Raw genomic sequence first — 20,131 nt, 5'->3', positions numbered from 1 at the left:
TATCCATAAGATAAAATAACAGCCTGCACCCCTACTTGTGAGGGTCAGAAACGTCTTCAGAAATCACCTAAGGTCCTAGTCGTCCTCAACGGAGATTATTGCCTATGTTGTGAGCATGCTCAGTCACCCAGTTGTGTCTGACTCTTCCCTCAGCCCCACCTGCCCCTCAAACACCTGCAACAGCCTTCCTCCCCTAGAGCATCCATCCTCCCCTGACCCCACCCACCCACTCACTCACCTGAAATCTGACTGACGTCCCTCACAGCTCAGCTCTCACTGGGATGGGTCCCCTTATCCGCCCTGGACCCTGATCTGTGCCCCCAAGGGACCCCTGGACTTTCTCATTCATGCCTCTTAATCACAAATTGCTGAATTAGTCCTTTAATGTCTGTCTTCCCTGCTAGTATATGAGCTCACAGATAACTGACCACAGCAATATTGCTGGGGCCAGTGTGGTATCTGGGCACACAGTAGGAGCTCAGAGATGTTAACTGCATGTGTAAACACAAGGGTGAGATAAAGAGGGCACGGGACCAGGTGCTCTTCCAGCAGAAAGTGAAAGTGAAAGTGTCCGTCGCTCAGTCCTGTCCGACTCTTTTGCGACCTGTGGACGGTGGTCCGTCAGACTTCTCTGTCCATGGGATTCTCCAGGCAAGAATACTGCAGTGGGTTACCATGCCCTCCTCCAGGGGATCTTCCCCACCCAGGGATCGAATCCAGGTCTCCTGAGCTGCAGGCGGATTCTTTACCGTCTGAGCCGCCAGGGAAGCCCTCTTCCAAGAGTGTGTAGCTTTATTCAGAATCCATCATTGCTCAGCTGAAGACACGCTGCCATCCATCCCCCCCTCCACCCAGGGCCTGTGGAGGAGGCAGCAGAGGGTGGGGTGTGGGTGCAGGAGTGAGGGGTGGAGTGGAGGGGCTGATGATGGTGGGGGACAGTGGACAGAAAGGAGAGAAGGGGTCTCTCTCTCACCAGGCTGGGTGAGCTTGGGTAAGAAACGTATACTCCCTAGCCTTCTTCTTCTTTTAACCCATGAAAAGATTTTTTTTAATGATTTATAAAGTCTCTCTTGGCCCAAATGTTCTACGAGTTCAGTCATCCTTCTAGACCAGGGCTCTGCAATGTTGAGGCTGCCCAGGTAGATTTCTGGGCCCACCCAGGCCTAGATGCTGGGAGTGTGGCTCGGAATCTACACTTCAATACATTCACGGGTGATTTTTATATTTTTAATGCAAGTCCGTGAGAGGCTAGGAAACTGTTTCTGCCTTGTTCACTCACATGCCCGCCCCCAAACCTAGCCCAGGGCAGCTCAGAGACAGGTGCCCCCCAACTATTAATAATCCCGGATGGGCGAATATGTGGATGGGTAACGAAAGTGATTGACGGCCCCAGAAGTGTGCGTAACCAGGGCCCTGGTATACTATGTGTGTGCACATGCTCAGCTGTGTCCAAGTCTGTGTGACCCCTGTAGGACTGCAGCCCACCAGGCTCCCCTGTCCGTGGGATTTCCCAGGCAAGAATACTGGGGTGGGTTGCCATTTCCCCCTCCAGGGGATCTTTCTGACCCAGGGATCGAAACCTGCTCTCCTGCATTGCGGGTGGATTCTTTATCAGCTGAGCCACTAGGGCTTCCCTGGTCTACCATGCTGACGACATCGCCCTTCTCCCTCCTTGGCTGCGTTTCCCCTTCTGTAAAATACAGAATGGATGAAGCGACCCATGTGAGTACTTCCGGCCTTGAAAATCCACAGCGCCATGCACTCCTGCTTTCTCTTTCCAATTTGCCCTCCTCCTCGAGAGGAGACAAAGAATCCAGAGGAGAATCAACCACAGCCCAAAGATTTGTTGTCGGTTTTAATAGGAGGGGTGGAGTCAAACAGTTTAGAGGAACGTATAAAAAGACCTTTTCCTTTTTGCTGGAACACGATATGGTTTGTGCATAGCACATACATATTAAAAAAAAATAGAAGCATCACATTTTACAAGCACAGGACTGAACAAATTCTGCGTTTTCCTACCCGCTAAACCCAGGCTCTGCCCTGGGATGCAGCCTGAGGTACTGATTGATTTATATTAATAGGAAGGAGAACCCACGTGAGGACCCAGGGGTGTGGGTGCTGGAATCTGCCGTTCAGTGGGGCATCCACACCCGGGCCTGTGTGAGCTATCTGCAGGGTGGACCAGATTCAGGAGGCTGTGGGAACAGTCACTCTTGCCTCCTGTCCAGGGAAGAGGATGCACCAGTTCCGGGGCAAGCACAGATTCCAGTGTTTCCATCTATTCTTCTGGCCCTGACCCTAACTTTCCTACCATTGGCGTTTTCCTGGGAGGTAGCACAATAAATGGCTGGGTTCTTGCTGAAAGGAGAGTGTAGAAATACTAGCTACCCACTTTGCAGGTGCGGGAGGGGTGGGTGGCAGAGAACACCTCCTTGGTGGTGACGGACCCAGAGCCCTTGGGGGAAAGCACTGGGACAGAAAGAGGTAGGAGCAATCTAGCTTGTGTCCACATGAAAAGGGGCAAAAAGGAAAGGGAGGGCAGAGAGCTCATCCCGGAGGCCAGTGACTGCGTTTGGTTTGTATTAGCAGCTGTGGCCCAGAGTGGGCAAAGGCGATGGATGTCCAACTCTGGGAGGAAGGAGACTGACAGCTTACGACCTCATGCATTTCCTTCCTCCCCTAGGACTCTCTTAGGATGAGGAAGGGTCCGAGATCCAGGGCAAGAGAGGGGCGGAGCCAGCCTGGGCTGGAGAGTCCCAGCTGCTTCCGGATAGGATGGGAACTGGGAGAGAATTCCAGGCTTGGGAAGAAAGCGATGTGTCTGAAGGAGGGAAGTGTGTCGCCTGGAGCAGAGGACAGGAGAATCTCCCCTCTTTCTTAAGCCCCAGAACAGCCCTGACCAAGGGCCTGGGGTGTGCATTGGAGGTGTGGTGGGATGTGGGGGGGGAGGGAGGGTATGAAGGAGAAGAGTGATGGAGTGTCCATCACAAAGTTGTCCGCTGCTTTTCCATTGGGAAGTGGGAAGGGAGGGGTCAGGAGGCAGTGAGCGACCTACAAGAACAAGCAGGGCGTTTTCTGGTTTCCTCTGCGGTCTACCCATGGCTACCCGAGGAGGGGGTAGATTCTTCAGGGGCCTGGCCCCCCTTCTTTGTCCTGAGCTAAGTCGTCCCAGCTGAGAAGCCGCCTTCAGGGGTGCACCTTTTTGCTCTGTTCTGCATCATTTGTTCTTGAAGGGGTAACAAGGCAGTCTCTGGGCTCCTGGAGCCCCGCCTTTGCCTGGAGCTCCTGGAGATGGTTTGGGATGGAACAGAGGCCATTTAGCTACAAAAACTGCATGAACCGGTGTCATAGCTCAGGATCTGGTGGAGGGAGGACCCAAGACATTCTTAGTCCATGCTTGGCGGGAAGGTGGGGACCACCTCTGTTCCCCTGCTTCTGCCACCTCCCTGCAGCCTTTCAGATCCAGTGGGGCTGACAGCCAAGCATGGGCCTCGGTTGGAGATGAGCAAGGAGAGAACTCTGCACACCGGTGCAGACCTCACTCTGTGCCCCGACCCAATGTCTATGGACGGGGGTTGATTTTTCCCTAAGCCTCAGTTGCTCACAGGTCACAGGGAAAGCCCTGGGAGAATTCCTCTGGATGGGAAGGATGTTAAAGAGTCAATGATTCAGCCGTATATCAGAGGTGATCTTTGAAGTACTGAAACTCTAGTACACCACGGGCCCGGGTACCAGTGAGAACAGACGCCCAGCTGCCCACAGGGTCGTCGGACAATGTGTTATACTGGAGTGATGGGCATCAAGCCTGCCCGGTTCCGGGCATTTGAGAGCTTCTCATCCTCCCTTCCAGCATCAGAGATGGGAATGGACATTTGAGGAAACTCCTGGTCAGGATTTGGGCACTTTTATAAGCCTCTAGGGGGCTGCAGGAAAGATCTAACCATCTGAGGCCTCATGACTCTCCTTAGAAGAGCCTTCTCCTGCCAGAGAGCTCAGCACCTGGGGGAGAAGGGAACCAATATTTTGGGACCTGTGACTTCCTTCTCCTCTTCAGATCATGCTCCATCCATCCCCACCCAGACCCCCTACACGCCACTGCATCCTATTGGGAGCTGACCCACCACTCAGGTTGTGAGCGCATCGGTTTCCGACGTACCCTGTTAAACAGACCAGTTACTCAGGACAAGATCTCCCAAAGAACAATCCGTTTTGTCCCCTGCCTCCAAGCAGATCTACACTTGAAATATTCCAAACTGTCAAGATGGACTGATGTTTTCCCCTTCTGCTTGACTAAGACCCCAGCTCCATCCAGTTTCCATCCAAGACTTGGCTGTGTCCTCTCTCATCCTGAGCTCTGATTGTTGCATCTTTGCCCACTTTGGTGCAGCCTCTTGTCCCTCCCCCAGCACATGTCTGCCCTGATATGTGCCGGGCAGAGGAGGGGACCAGCAGGGTGTCTCTCCCTTGGATCATCAGCCCTTGCCTTCAGCTCATCCCGGCTCTATCTATAGCTGGACGCATCTGCAAATAGAGAGGTGTGTCAAAGGCGAGGATATTTGCAGCAGAGGAGGGACTGGTCTTGCTGGCCGGGGCCTCTGAGAGTCACAGAGGGTGTCAGCTCATTTTGAAACCTGCCCGTCCACGTCCGCCGAAAATATGTGTGCTCCGACATGGGTCTCTCTGGTTTCAGATTTAGGAACGTCCCAACGGCTCAGGCATCCAAAGGCTCCAGGCGGACAGCATTTATAGTCGCTTGGGGGCACCTCTGCTTTAAATACTCTCAAAGGCCAGGAGGCAAGAAGGCATTGAGGCAGCAAGGAGCCGCTTCAGCTGGGATGCTCCATTTCACCAGATTATCACTCTTCTCCTTCTGTAGGGGGTCAGGGGGCAAACTCTGAACGTCACGATGCCCAATTCCACTGCATCCAGGCACCGGTGCGTGCGTGGGGGAGGTCGGCTGAGAAGGAAGTGAGAGTATCAGATGAGAACTTGGGTGAGTTTCCTGGATGTTACCGGAGAGGAATTAGTATCTGAAGTCTGAAACCTCTCTACTTCCTTCATGACCTATTTTGTACCCCTTGATGCTCGCCAAAGAGGTTGCCATTATTAGGATCCTTGTCATCTGAGGTTAAAATAAGACCCAGTTCAATGTGAGGAAAAGTTACGGGCAGGCAGCCTGGCCGCAGCTTGTTCTTGGAGCCACACGCAGCATTTGAGTCCTCCGGGCAGAAAGGCTCTCTCTAGGAGGCCCCGTCCATTCCGCTGCTTCTAGCCGGTATTCTACCAGTTGCTTCACACACTGCTCCGACCCTCTCCTCCAAAAAAGGGGGATATCGTCTCCCCCAGCTTCCCCAACAATGTGTCCCAGGGTCCCCAGAGCCCTCACACCCAGGATGCCTCGAGCGCCCGCTCAGTCTTTCTGTCTGCAGCTAAATCTTACGCCCCGTCACCCTGCCCTCTCTGCACTTTAGAGGACAGCTGCTTCCTGCCCCCGCCCCCGGGGCAACCCACGGAGTCAGCAGCCTCTGAGAGGGAAGGTGATTGGGAAGAGGCAGAGTGGGAGCACGCATCGATCCTGCTGGGCTGACAGGTGACATTCTTGCAGGCAGATTCCGGCGACGCCTGGAGGAAGAAGCCTGTTCGGAGATGCCCAGAGGCCCTGGCTCTGACGATATAGACTGAGATGTCTGCACGCACAGACCGAGGCGTATGGATATACATCAGCACGCGCACTTCCTCCCCTTCTTTTCCAGTGCCCAGGGTCCTCTTCCACGAGTGTCTCTGGACTGTCTCCCCTCAGTCGAGGTCAGAGTGTGGGATCGATCGATCCATTGCCATCCTAGGAGCCCAGCTGCAACCCCTCCCTCGGGTGGGTCACACGCCATGGGGTCCGGTGGCTCTGGGTACCAGCTCAGGTCTCCCCACTCCCAAGCAGAGGAGCTCAACTTAGGAGGCATAGGGGGAGGAGGAACTGCCCACTTGTGCAAAATTCCAACAGAAAAGACGTTACTTTCCACCTGTGAGCCTTCCTCTGGGGTCCTTATATCCTAGGGAGGAAGTGTGTGACAGTCATGGTCGGGGACACCTTGCTGCCCCGCTTCACCCGTCCGTATTTGCTCAGCGCGATGTAGGCACCTCGGTACATGTCTGACTCATAGGCGTTGTAGTTGTTGGGCAGGAGGGTCTCTCTGAACTTGCACTCTTCTTGGAAGCTGGGCTGAGGAGGAAATGGACAAACGGCAGAGTGTCAGTGATGAACGAAGCCCAGCAGGCCTCGGGCCCCTCGCCTCCCCAAATCGGATGACTGCTGGGGGCTCTGAGCCATCCTGGGTAAGCAGAAGCCTGGAAGCTGAAAACAGGGGGGCCTTCGGAGCTCTCGCGGGCCCCCCTCACTTTCCCCCCTTCATGATGAGAAAACTCAGGCCCAGGGATGTGGGTGGACGGCCTGTGTCACGTGGCGAGCAGGGGTGCTCCCGACTGCCAGTCGTGGGCACTTAGTCTACTAAACACCTGGATGATAATTTATTATGTTCAGAGACAGCACCAGGAAGGGATAGAAGAAGCTGTCTTCTCCAGTCTGCTGGGAGAGGATCCAGTGGAGCAGGACTGAGGACTGGGGTTTGATCAGTGACTTCACTTGTGTGACCTTGGGGCCGCCTTCTCCCCTCCAGACCTGTTTCCCTTTTCTGCATGTCACGTGCTGAGGGACCATCAGGAGGGGCAGGTGAGTGGAGGTTGAGACGGACAACTTTCTAAGGCTTTCCCAGCACACCTGCGTCTGGTTGTTATGGTAATTCTTTCTCCAGTTGGATCCCTCATCCCATCTTTCCCAGGTTAAGGCCCAAGTGTGCTGCCCCTTAAAAGGCCCATCCTTGGCTTTGATTTTGAGCCCAGAGGTGCCTGGTGTCACCTGTGTGTGTGTGCTCAGCCATGTCCGACTCATGGTGACCCCATGGACTGTAGCCCACCAGGCTCCTCCGTCCATGGGATTCTCCAGGCAAGAATACTGGAGTGGGTTGCCATTTCCTCCTCCAGGGGATCTTCCCGACCGGGGGATCAAACCCATGTCTCATTATGTCTCCTGCATTGGCAGGCGGGTTCTTTACCACTGAGCCACCTGGAAGCCTTGGTGCCCCCTAGGAATCCGCCGTTTTCAGGAGAAAGGCAGGAATGAGATGGTGATGAGCAGAGACCTTATGGGGAACAGAACCTGGTTCCCTCTGCGACCTGTGGTGCCATGGAGTCTGGGGCTGGTGATGAAGGGCCCCCACTGGAGCGAGTTGTGTGAGGACCACCTGTTCAGAAACTGAGGGCCAGGCTTCCTGCCACACATCGACAAGTTCAGCCCCAATAAATCACCCAAGTCCTCCTTTATTGCTAGAAGAGAGGGCTCTCCATTCAAACCCACCCAGGTCACTGCCCCCGGCCGGGGGGATTTCTGGGCTTCAGGCGGAGGTCAGAAAGCCTGGGATCTGGTCTTTAGAAAAATACAGAATGAAACAGAGACAGAGCTGAGCATAATACCTGACTCCTTCCTGCCGACTGAGGCCATCGGCTATAAAAAACCCACTCAATGGCTGAGCGGCTGTGCCAGGGGTATCGTCTGACCTTCTCAAGAGGAATCGTACTACGAGTGCCTGGCCTTACCCTGCCGCCGTGGGGTGGACGAGAGCCTCTTTCTCTGATGAACAAGGGTGATGAGCTGGCTCCTCGGGGCTCCAAGTGGACCAGTCTGACAGCACTGAAAACAATGCACCATCCCAGGGGACTCCCAGTTCCTTGAGACAAGGACTGTGTCCTTTTGAGCAGGTGACACTGGATGGATGATGCTCTAATAGGGGCTCATGGATGCCCACAAAGGGATAGCTCTTGGATGCAGCGAGAGCCAGTGAGGGGCCATGGGCATCGTCTAGGTAATATGTTGGGTACCACTCACCCATCCCTTTGCCACCCCCTCAATGAATGAAGGTCTCCTCTCTTTCCCTCTCACACTCCTGGGTTACTGTTGACAAGGCACCTCCCTGTGATGTTCATTTCCTTGAGATGACCCTGCAAGCCTGCACCAGCCATGTCAACTGGCTTCTGAATATCGTACCAGGGAGTTCTGTTTTTCACAAGTTTTTATCTTGCTTGCTATGGGTGCTCAAAAATATTTGCAGAATGAAGAAAGGAATGTCCCAAAGTAGGAAAAAAGAAACTAATCAAAGTAGGCGAAGCATATGTGACGATTCACCTCTTATTTAGCTATGTGAACTTGGTAAGTGATATCACCTTCTAAACCTCAGCTTCCTCATCTGTAAAATGGGAGCAGTGATGACAATTCTGTCATAGAATTGGAGGGCGCATTCACTGAAATAATGCATGGTATAAGGCTTGGCACACAGCAAAGTAAAAAGTAATTGCTATTGCCATAATGATTCTCCTCCAACTGATTCATAGATTAGTTGAAAGCAAAAGCACTAAAGGCTTTGTCTTGGGATCATCATTCCTGTAAAACTTGCTGTGGGGGCTTACCTGGTGGTCCAGCGGAATCTACCTGCTAACGCAGGGGACATAGGTTTTCCAGACATCCCTGGTCTGGAAAGATTCCATGTACCTTGGAGCAACGGAGCCCGTGAGCCACAACTATTGAGCCTGTTCTAGAGTCCGGGAGTGGCAACAACTGAAGCCTGCACACCCTAGAGCCCATGCTCCGAAACAAGAGAAGCCACCACAGTGAGAAGCCCGCGAACCTCAACGAAGAGCAGAGCCCGCTCTACGTCTAGAGAAATGTCCCTGCAGCCACGAGACCCAGAGCGGCCAAAAATAAAGTTTAAAAAACGCTGCTGTGGGTTGTAGGACAAGTTAGCTTCTAAGCCCTGCATTTATTGCCTAAGTGGTGGTAGGGGGCGAGCCTGGGGGAGGGGGGCACAGAGCTGACTGGGCTCTGGCCCCGCACTCCTGGGGCCTCTCGGGACACGGGGGGTCGGGGTAACCACAGGACCTAAGGCTGTCCATGGGCAAAGCTCCAGGGAAAAGTGAATTCGGGATCAATGGTCAAAGTTGAGCAGAAATAATGCTGCAGAAATCAACAGTCTGGTGCAGCTCAACAAACAGAAAATGATCCAGAAGTAAATCCACACATGAACATAAAATGAATATAAAACAGAAGTGGCATTGCAATCACTGGAGAAAACATGGTGTTGGAAGAACTGGATACCATCGTATATAATAATAATAATGATAATGGAATAATAATAAAATCTGATGTATGATTTTATTCCTAACTCTAAAATAAATTCCAAAGGAACAAATATTTAAATGCTAAAAAGAGAAACTTAAGGAGAGTTCCCCGGTGGCCTAGTGGCGCTTTCACTGCCAAGGCCCAGGTTCAAACCCCAGTCTGGAAACTGAGGTACCACAAGCCATGCAGGCAGGACCAAAAACAAAAGGAAAAGAGAAGAGAATCTTAAAAAAAAGTCAGAAAGCTCTTTCTAAGCAGGACACAGAAAAATAGAGGCCATTATGAAACCCAAGAGGAATAAATTAGACTTCTGCCTGGAAAAAAAAAATCACCTTAAAGAAAATAAGAATGTAAATAGCAAACTGAATTTAAAAAAACATTTACAATGCATTATACTTTATAATATAGTTTGCAATAGATTAAATTTTGCTATTATATTCAGAACTGACTGAAAAATGGATGTTTATAGACAGTTCACAGAAAAGAAAATACAAGTAGCATTTAAACATAAGAAAATATGCCTAACTCAGTCGTGTCCGACTCTTTGTGACCCCGTGGACTGTAGCTCTCCAGGCTCCCCTGTCCATGGACATCTCCAGGCCAGAATACTGGAGTGGGTAGCCATTCCCTTCTCCAAGGGATCTTCCCAGCCTGGGAACCTGGGTCTCCTGCATTGCAGGCAGATTCTTTACTGTCTGAGCCCCCAGGGAAGCCCTGAAGGAACTGTAAAGCACAGCTGTGCGATCACATTTGTAACTGTCGGGTTGCACAGAGAACTGAGCTGGATAAGAGGCATTCGTTGGTGAGGGCATGGGGCCTAGAAGTTCTCATTGGATGTGTTGCTGTGTGTATTAACTGCTGTCAAGAGAAAATTTACAATATTTATTAGAATGAAATAATTACAGGTTTGATGAGTGCTTCCACTTCTAGGAATTTATCTTACAGGCTCACTCCCACTCGTGTATAAAAGTCACTCACTGCAGCATCACCTAAAACAGTGAGAGACCAGAAACAGCCTCAGGGTCTGCCAGGCGGGCGGCGCTCCTCTCAGTGACGGGACCGCCACACACGAAGGCTCTCAGTAAGAAAAACCAGAACCCCTCTGTGCAATGTTTGGAGGTGGCCCCTAAGGCATGCGATTCAGTGAAGAAGCAAGATTCAAACACTGTGAGTAGTTTGCTCCTGTTTGTGTGATTTTAAAATATGATGTCAACATAAGCGCCCACATAGGGAAGCTGGTTCTTCCTAGGATGGCTGGCATATGAGGCCTAGTGACAGTGCTGCCCAGGGGAGAGTCTGGGTCTTTGAGACAACAGTGAAAGGGAGGAACTTCCCTGGTGGTCCAGTGGTTAGGACTCTGAGCTCCCAATGCAGCGGGCATGGGTTCGATCCCTGGTCAGAGAACTAAGATCCCATACGCTGCATGGCATGGCCAAACCCCGCCTCCCCCCCCAAAACCCACAAAAAACAGTGAGAGTGAGACTTCATTTCCACGGTGTGTTCTTCTGCACCATCCCACCCCTTACACCATGTGCATGTATTGATATTACCTCGTCATATTAGTGAAAATGGGGAGGGAATTGAGGATGGAAGATGGCCCAGAAAATGGACTGAGAGAAGCTTTGTATCAGAGACTGGTCTGTGCTCTCCCTCTAGTCCTGTCCAGCCCCCATCCACCCACCAATCGGTTCTAACTTTTTATGACCCTGGAGAGCACTCCACCTGCCAGTTTCCAGGAGAATTCATTTCTGATCTAAACGGTGGTCAAGGGAGAGTTTTCATGTGAGGTTTGCAAACTCTGATTCCCTCGTGGCTCAGATGGTAAAACCTTTACCCGCAATGAGGGAGACCTGGGTTTGATCCCTGTGTCGGGAAGATACCCTGGAGAAGGAAATGGCAACCTGCTCCAGTACCCTTGCCTAGAAAATTCCATGGATGGAGGAGCCTGATGGGCTACAGTCCATGGGGTCGCATAGAATTGGACACGACTGAGTGACTTCACTTTCTTTGCAAACTCTAGAGAGGGAATCAGATCTTGGGGCAGAAGTCTCTGGGGACAGGACAGAAAGAGAGAGGAATTGAGCCAAATTGGAGCCAGAAATTCAGAGCGTTTGTCCTGATCCAATAGAAGAATCTAGCTTTTGCTAAGGTCTAGATCTTCTAAATGGAGAAGGCAATGGCACCCCACTCCAGTACTCTTGCCTGGAAAATCCTATGGACGGAGGAGCCTGGTAGGCTGCAATTCATGGGGTCACTAAGAGTCGGATACGACTGAGCGACTTCCCTTTCACTTTTCACTTTCATGCATTGGAGGAGGAAATGGCAACCCACTCCAGTGCTCTTGCCTGGAGGATCCCAGGGACGGGGGAGCCTGGTGGGCTGCTGTCTATGGGGTTGCACAGGGTCGGACACGACTGAAGTGGCTTAGCAGCAGCAGCAGCAGCAGATCTTCTAAAACGTATTTGTTTAAATGTGCACGATGGTGGTGTTTTACGTGGTGCTTTGGTCTCTGCTCATCAGATTTTGATATTCAACTTCCATCCCTAACTTCTCGGAAAGTTTCCGACCTCTGTTTCTTTCCTCCAGCCCACTTATGTCCCTAGCCTTCCCCACGTTGTGTTAGTTGCTCAGTCGTGTCATGGTCTTTCCAACCCCATGGACTGTATTCCGCCAGGCTCCTGTCCATGGGATTCTCCAAGCAAGAATGCTGGAGGGGGTTGCCATGCCCTTCTCCAGGGGAGCTTCCTGACCCAGGGATCGAACCCAGGTGACCCACATTGCAGGCAGATTCTTTACTGTCCAAAGCCTTGCCCAGAATTCTGTGCGAATCCAAAGTGAGAAGAGACATGGATGAAGTTGCTTTGAAAGCCTCTCTGCCTGCCCCTTCCTCTCTGAGCCCCTCTGCTCCATCCCTGGTGTTCAAGTGGCCACAGGGCCAGGGGCAGGAGGCCAAGATCGTGGCCCTGAACTCTTCCCTCCAGCCTGATACTCCACAGCCCCACGGATGCTCAGGCTGGCATCGGGACCAGCCCCTCGCTTCATCTCACCATTCGTGTCCCTGAGCCAAGTCTCATGGCTCAGGAATGTTGGCTCCTCAGCTCTGGTGGGAAAAGCCAAGCGAACGCCGTGTTAAGAAAAGCAGCTACCGTATATTATTACTTGAACAAATGAAAATAATTCCCCCGGATCACATTGCCGGGGCTTGCTAGGCCCCAAGCTCCAGCGTGACAATGTCTTAAATTCCACATAGGTCTAATCGGACTTCTGAGGACCCAGCTCTAAAGCGTTTAGCTCTGGCAGTGGAGAGGGGGCATTTTGCAGGGGTGGGTGGGACATACAGGGGTCTTGGCATGAGTTACTGCTGGCAGAAATGCCTCTCAAAGTCTGAGGTGGACCAGACAGCCATCCCAGACTCTGGCGTTTGTTCACTAGGTCACCGGACTGATGGAAGTGTCTCCTTGTCTTTAAAGTTCTTTTTTCTAGGGCTACCCAGGCCATTTGCCCCATTTACTCCTGGTTGTCTATGGGCATGGGAGTTGGGGAGGGGGTTGCATGGATAAGGAGGGGGGAGGTGAGAAAAAACCCAGATAACTCTTTGTCCCAAGACCCTCTCCTCCTGGAGCCCAACTGCTGCTTTCTCGGTCCCTAGCTGAAATGGAGAAACAATACCTCCTGGCTCTGAAGACGCCTATCCTTTCTGATCCCCGTTCCTAACACACAATTGCATCGGCAACTTAGAAGCGTTTGAAGATGCCTCCACCGGGCCTGCCGTGCTTCTCACTCCTTATTCCTGCATTGCCCTGGCTAGCAGGGAGGCCGCAGACAAAGCCGTATGGGAGACTGTCTGCAGGGCTCCGCAGGCCCCTGGCTGCACCACAAGCCGCCCCCAGCTCTGGGGTCCCATCTCTGACCCTTCCACATACTGTTAGCTCCAGTGACCCTTTGCCCCATCTGCTCAGACTCCATCTCCCGCTAGGGGAGAGAAGCAGCTAAGAGCAAGACCTGACCTCCCCTCCCCGCAGGTTAACGCCCCAGGTAACAACCGAAGGCCTCTGCGGATGAAATAAACGCTTTGCTTCGCCTGTTGTCATGATGCCATTGATGAAAAGGATGGAGACACAGTTATACTGAGTAAAACCAAAATCACAGAGAAGCATAACTGAATCCCTAGCAGATTTTCATCACTATGTGCTTTTCTTAGCTACAGGATTCTAACAGTACCACTGGCAGGTGGAGATCTTTGATTTTTTTTTTTCTTTTTTAATTTTAAAAAGATTAAGGAGATTGGAACTCACTGATTCCTGCCTCCGTCCCAATCAGAGGGAGCAGAGGTCTGGGCTCAGAGATGGTTAGAGACTTTGCTGGAAGTAAGATGGTAGCTGGAGGCTAGGAGCTGAAACCTGGGTGTCAGTCTGCACAGTTGGTGCATTTCTGCTGCAGCCCTAGGGCATCACCCGTGGAGCCAGGTCTGCACACAAACCTGATTCACCTGAGACCTCAGAGACCCAGGGTCCCATCTTCAAAATGGGGATGACAGTCAGACACGCCTCCCAGCTGTGCTGGGGGGGTACTGTCCAGAGAGCATCCCCAGGACACCTGGCAAATAGTACGTGCTCAATACGGGTGAGCTGTTTATATTGTCTAAACACTGCCACAGGCTCTGCACCCTTCCTTCCAAGGGATGAGACCCGTGGGAGCCCACTCTCTAGGTGTTTTCTTGGTGCTTATTTTCCTACCTTGGATTTCCCTGTAAAGAATCTGCCTGCAGTGCAGGAGATGTGGGTTCAATCCCAGGTTTGGGAAGATCCCCTGGAGAAGGGAATGGCAATTCATCCCAGTATTCTTGCTTGGAGAATCCCATGGACAGAGGAGCCTGGTGGGCTACAGTCCATGCAGTCGTAAACGAGTCTGACACGACCTAGTGACTATTTTCCTACTTTGCCCCCTGTCCCTCCCTCTGTCTCTCCCCCGAGCAGGGGTCCCCACCCCCCAGAGGAAACCCCACTCAGGGACCATAGTAGCAGCTGAGCATGCAGGGAGGGAGACAGTTCCAGGGGCTTGAAGGGAAATGGTGTGAATGAAATCACCATCCATCAGGAGTCTTCCTGGCTCTGGGATCAGTTGGCAATTGTTCTTTCAGACTGTGATAACGGCCCCTGGGGGGCACTGCAGGGTGGGGGGAGGGGGTTCAGGAGCATCTGGTGGTGGGTCTGGGACTCCAGGGAGGATATCTCCCCTCCAAGAAGGTGCCCTTGGGCAGACACCCCTGGGAGGTATATGAGGGGAGGAGGTGGAGGTGTAGATGGTGGGCAGGGATCCTCCCAGGGAAGCCCCCCCTTTTCCTGGACTTTGTCTCTTCAGTGAGTCCTGTGGACCCCCTTTGAAGTCATCTGCCCAGGAGTGAGGGGTCAGCCTATGCTTCAGAGTCTCCCCCTCCTCGTGGTCCCGGAATGCTCTGTCCACTCCCAGAGCTCCTGCTGGTCCCAGCCTCCCTTGGCTTCTCCTACGGGGACCCCAGGTTTCAAGTGGGAAGTGGTCACACTGCCGCTCTGTTTGTGTCCTTCCCCCGCCTCACAGTTAAATTTCTTTCAGGATAAGGAGAAATAAATACTAAATAGCTTATTAATGATGGTGGCAGAGATAAGGGTTGATGTAATCTGTGCTTCCTTCCAGAAGATTCACTTTGCAGAGAAGCTCAGAGCCAACTGCCCCCATTCCTGGCTCTGCAACTAGTGGGATCCAGGCAACACTCACGTGGCTAGGAAGGGGCTGTCGGGGACCATCCCCTGTACCAGGCAGGGCACTGGCTCCATCGAAGCCCTGCTGGCCCCAGGGACCTCCTGCCCTCTCCATCACACATGCAGAGAGCAGTGAAAAGGACATCTGAGGATCCCCGTTGCAGACCAGTTTCATCTCCCTGAAGCTTTCAGCTCTGATGTGACCATCGGCCAGTGAGAATTCCCTGCCGTGCAAAGCCCATGTAGCCTGGTGGCCCCTAAGCCTGCTTGCACCTCAGAAACACCTGGGAAACTTGAAGAATAAAAACAAACATATGCAGGCCCCCCAATCCAGTCCTAATGACTGAGCATCTCTGAGGAGGGACCCCAGAAATCTGGCCTGTGACAAGTTCCCAAGGTGGCGTGGATGCAGAGATTCCTCCCAGGAGACTCCTCTCTAGTAGGAGATGGGTAGAGCCTGCGGCAGTGTTGAGACAACATAAATGATTCCCCTGTATTGAGCACTACTGTTGATCAGGAGCCCTGGGGATGCTCTCTAGGCACTGTTCCCCAGATGCCCCAAGAGGTGCATCTGATCTTCATCCTCATTTTGCAGGTGGGACCCCGGGTCTGTGTGCAGACCTGCCTCTGTGCTCTGCAGGTGATGCCTGTAGGCCCTCAGCAGAACCACCTCCTCTCACAGTACAGACTAGGACGGTTCCAACTCCAGCCTACCCGCCGTCCAGCCACTTGTCCTCAGAGGCTCACTGATTCTGACGCACGCCTTGTCGTCACACAAACCAACACAGACAGAGAGGTGCTAGCGCTGCAGATCACAGGCCGAGGCCACCTGGGCTCCCGCTTCGGGCATTTCACAGCCCTGGTCTGCTGGGACAGCCTCCCTGGATGCCGGCCCCGGGTACCAGAGCCTCCGCTTTCACTTCCTGCTCCCGTCTGTCCCCACGCAGGGGTAGAACGGCCCTCCACGCCCTCCCCAGAAATAGTCACTCTGCTATTCCTCGGCCATGGCTCACAGGTCTTCCTTTTTAGCCTTCTTATTTCAGTCGCGAGAACTCCCAGGGTCTCTGCCTTCATAGGAATGCTTTCCCCGTCCACGTTTTGGAATATGCCAAAATTATGGGCTGGGAGACCCAGGAAGGAAGGGGTCAGAGAGAGCAGAGAAGTGGGGAAACGTGGAAGTTGGGGAGGTTAACCCAAGTGCTAGCATTGCCCCCACCAGCCGTGACGGGTGATGGGAGAAGGCAGAGGTGGAGGCTGGTGCCAGCTAAGGGGGTACAGTGGGAGGCATGGTTCTTTGGCAGCTGGGATCAGAGGTCAGAGGGCTTAAAACCTTAAAGTGAGATGTCCACACACTGATAAAGGTGAGGAAAAGTGCTTCATTTCTTCTTCCCGGGCTGTGCTTGTGGCTGGAGGGTGGCTCATGGGAGCAGCATGTCTAGGCTGAAACAAAGCCTGCTTCTCTGGGCCTCTCCAGCTCAGGGCCTGACCGTAAGCTTGGACAGCAGCTTTATGCAGAGCTCTGGCTTCCCTTGGACCCTATAGCCCTCTGAGCTAAGGTTCCTTTCTTGCTACAAGGCTCCAACAGGTGGGATCAAGAAAAACACGATCCAGCACAGAGCTGCAAGCACCTTACTCGCACCGGCTCCTCCCACAGCCCCCCTCCTCCTTCTAGATGAATATGCACATCTCTGCTCAAGAGTTTGCATTACTTTCTTCAACTGCACACTCTTCAGGCCTCATGCAGGGGCTTCCCGGGTGGCTCAGTGGTAAAGAGTCCACCTGCTAATACAGGAGGTGCAGGTTCAATCCCCGAGTCTGGAAGATCCCCTGGAGGAGGAAATGGCAACTCACTCCAGCCTGGAGAATCCCGTGGACAGAGAAGCCTGCCAGACACGACTGAGCAACTGAGCACACAGGCAGGCCTCGTGCAGCCGGAAGCTTCCCCTGGCCTGATGGACTCACCGTGGCGTATAATTTTCCTTTACTGTTCATGGCGACGAAGAGGGCGCTCTTCACCCCAAAGAGGCTCACCACACCTCTCTCCACTGTGGAAATCTCCAGCAGGCCTGCCAAAGAGACAGGGGCTGTGTTACCCCAGGATTGCGCAAAGCAGAGTGGGATGTCAAGCTAAAGGTGACCCCCCCTACAAAGGGCATCTAGGCCCACCCTCCTGCTTCTAGAAAGTCAGGCCTTCTATCGCCTCCACCCTGATCTCACTTTGGAAGCTGAGTTGTCAGCTTGGGCCATTTTACTGAACTGTTAACAATCAAGTTCTGCAAGGGGGAAGTTCTGACACTGGAGTTAGAGATCCCAGTGGCCACCTGGGCATCTACCTAAGAGTAGCTTCGAATCTGGGCTTAATCACACGAGGTCCTTGACGTGGATTAAAAAAAAAGTAATTTCTGATTAGCTTTGTTTAAAATGTCTCCTCGCATTTCAACATATTTCAGCCTATCTAATCTTGCAAACACTGCAGCCACACAGAGTCTGACGGCTGCCCTGGATCCTCCAGCCCCATCCCCTCCTGGGGCTAGCCCATCTAGACAGCAACCCACCAACTTGTAGGGCGGGCATGGGGGGTGGGGGCAAGCTGAACTAGAAAGAAGGACAAGCTGCAGCTGGAAATTTTGCAAATGATTTGCCTTTCCTCTCAAAGAGGGAAGTGAAATAAAAAGCAGCTCATATCTAATCTGATCTAAGCATCCTTGCCGGTTCTCTCCACCCTCATTTTGTGGCTCCCCCTGGCTGGGGGTTCCTGGTGGTTCTCTGAGGCCATGGCTGTGCCTGAAATACTGAAGGAATTGATGCCGCAGGGGCTCCATGGGCGGGTGGCAGAGGATGCTCAGACCTCAGCCTATGCACCCTGCAGGAGCAAAGCGAGTTGGGGGAGGTGGCTAGGCTAGTGGGCACCCAGGTGGAGAATCCTCCTTCCCCCTTCATCATAGGACCCCAGGCACCAGAGACCTGCTGGAGTCCCATCCCCTGGCTTCCCCAACTGGCTGCGGATGGCACTCACTGTAGGGGTTCTCCTCGTGGGTCCCGCTGATCCGGCCGTCGGGGGGCACCTGAAGGTGGAAGCCGATGCCCACGTTGCAGTACAGCCTCCGCTGCCTCTTGATCCCCACCAAATAGCCACTCTCCCAGTTCACGCCTGCGATCTCTCCGGCCAGCCCGGCCCGAGACCTGGACAGCAGGGTGCCCCAGCCCCTTGAGGCCAGCAGCGTGCCGTTGGCTCGGGTGCCTGCGGGAGAGGGCACCACCATGCCCACTAGGACGCCGAGGAAGACGAGAGCCCACAGCGTGCCCTGCGGACGTCCTGCTCCCCGGGACATAGTGATGAGCAGCGTCTGTCCCCGGGCCATCCACCTTGCCTCTCAGGCACGTGGTCAGAATTAATGGCCCTAAAAATACCGCCCTTCTTGTTTTTCTCCCCTCGGCATGGCGGCAGGGGCTTATTTTTGGAAGGCAGTTGAAGGCTGCTGACATGAAACCAAAGCCGGCTTTGGGCACTTGGGTCTGGAGCAGAGGGACCCAGGCTGAGCCGCGGCCGGTAGGGACCATGGCTTGGGGACGCTGCCTGGCTGGCCCGCTCACTCCGACCCGAGTTGATTATATCGGATTGGACTTGTCTTTATAGTTCAGCCGCTTGGCCCTCCCTGCCACCCATCATCACCCTGACGTCAAGTGGCCCAGCTCACTTATCCAGGGCTGTAACATTAACCTGCTCCACGGCCTGGCTGCCTCCCCAGACCCCCGGCACCCTCCCCACACACACACCCCACAGATTCTGAGAGCTGTTGTCATTCCAACTATGAGGCAGGAATGAAGTGAGCAGGGCGCATCTCTGAGGGAGGGGGAGTTGGCTGGGGGCCCAGGGGAAGAGGGAGGCGAGAGGCCACCCAGGACCCAAATTGGGCAGAAGTCCTTGGCCTGGCAGCGCTGGCTTCCTTATTTAGAGGGCAAAGGGTAAAGCCAGGGATGGGGGAGGCGTGGTGGCGGGTGATGACTGGGGCCCTTGAGTCACCCTGTTCATGGAAAGAGCTCATAGTTAAGGCCACCGAGGCTGGGAGGATGCTGGAAGGCTGCACCCCTTTAGCAAGAGAGAACAGGGATTGGACAGGGGGTCTCCAAATGTCTTGAGGATTGTGGAGGGAGGTGGGGCTAGGGTTGGGCTTCTGTTCTCCACACAGGTCCTGGCGTGCAACCAGCCAGAGGGTAGGAGCTGCGTCCAGCCCTGGACAGAGTCACCAGCCCTTTTCCTACTGGGGTTCACCCTTGGCCACCTGACTGCTCTCATTCCCATTTCAAAGATGAGGAGGTTGAGGCAGGGGGCAAGCTTAAGTGACTTGCCCAAATGATGACAGCTAGTAAGCTGCAAAGCCAGAACATATAAAGGTGGCCAAAGCCCAAATCCAGTGCTTGCAACCTCTGCATGACGCCTGTCATAGAAGTGAGATTTCCATGAATTGAGTGAGCTTGCTCTAGGCCAAGGGTACCTCATAGAACCATTTCAATAGCACTCACTCACAGTGGAGCGTGCGGGCAGTGTGGGGAAGGCTTCTAGGAGGAGGCCTGCTGCCCAGGGCCTTCGCTGAGACTGCATGCATTCCCCTCCAACTGTAAGCTCCAGCCTTGGCCTGGGTCCCCACCTCCAGTCCGTGGCGTCCACCTGCCTTCTGCCCTGCAGCTTAGTTCACCTGGATGACGCTTTGGTTAGGAGTTTCGCCAAGCCTTGCATGTCCGTTTTGTCCTCTCAGAATCCTTGAAGCCCAGCGGTCTTCTGTGATTACTTTCATCTGGTAAAGTGTGGGGAATAGGGGAGGGAATATGTGAACTTCCACCCTGCCATTGGCCTTACCCTTGGGTCCCCAGCCTCCTGGGCCCCCACCCCCGTCACCTGCACCACCGTCTCATCCACAAGGAAAGATTGGGACCCAGTGGGTACAGAGCGGGAAAATTTTAAAAAAGTATCTCTCTGCAAAATAGGAAGGTCTTGAATAATCAAAAACAGAACTGTCAAAAAATGGACTTTCATGTTGGACTTCTAGGTAGATTGCACACGTTAACCCTTTCAACATCCAGGAGTGGTGGAGACATCCCCTCACCCGTGGCCACTTTGGAATCTTGTGTTCATGCTACTGCTGCTTGGACTTCAGGAAGAGGCAGCCCG

General features: G+C 53.3%; 1 protein-coding gene across 1 annotated transcript; it reads right to left on the bottom strand.

Annotated features, from left to right (window-relative positions):
• Window positions 1-1,842: 1,842 nt before the first annotated feature.
• Window positions 1,843-18,619, bottom strand: FGF6 (fibroblast growth factor 6). Its single transcript, XM_069581471.1, has 3 exons — window positions 17,978-18,619; window positions 16,924-17,027; window positions 1,843-6,217 (listed from the first exon to the last, which is right to left on the bottom strand). The coding sequence occupies exons 1-3, from the start codon at window positions 18,321-18,323 to the stop codon at window positions 6,041-6,043; spliced, it is 627 nt and encodes a 208-aa protein (XP_069437572.1). The 5' UTR covers window positions 18,324-18,619; the 3' UTR covers window positions 1,843-6,040.
• Window positions 18,620-20,131: the final 1,512 nt, after the last annotated feature.

This window comes from Ovis canadensis, chromosome 3, assembly GCF_042477335.2.
Source record: "Ovis canadensis isolate MfBH-ARS-UI-01 breed Bighorn chromosome 3, ARS-UI_OviCan_v2, whole genome shotgun sequence".
Classification (NCBI taxonomy): Eukaryota; Metazoa; Chordata; class Mammalia; order Artiodactyla; family Bovidae; genus Ovis; species Ovis canadensis.
Note: the sequence above shows the minus strand (reverse complement) of the source record. Positions and strands in the feature narration are given on the sequence as shown.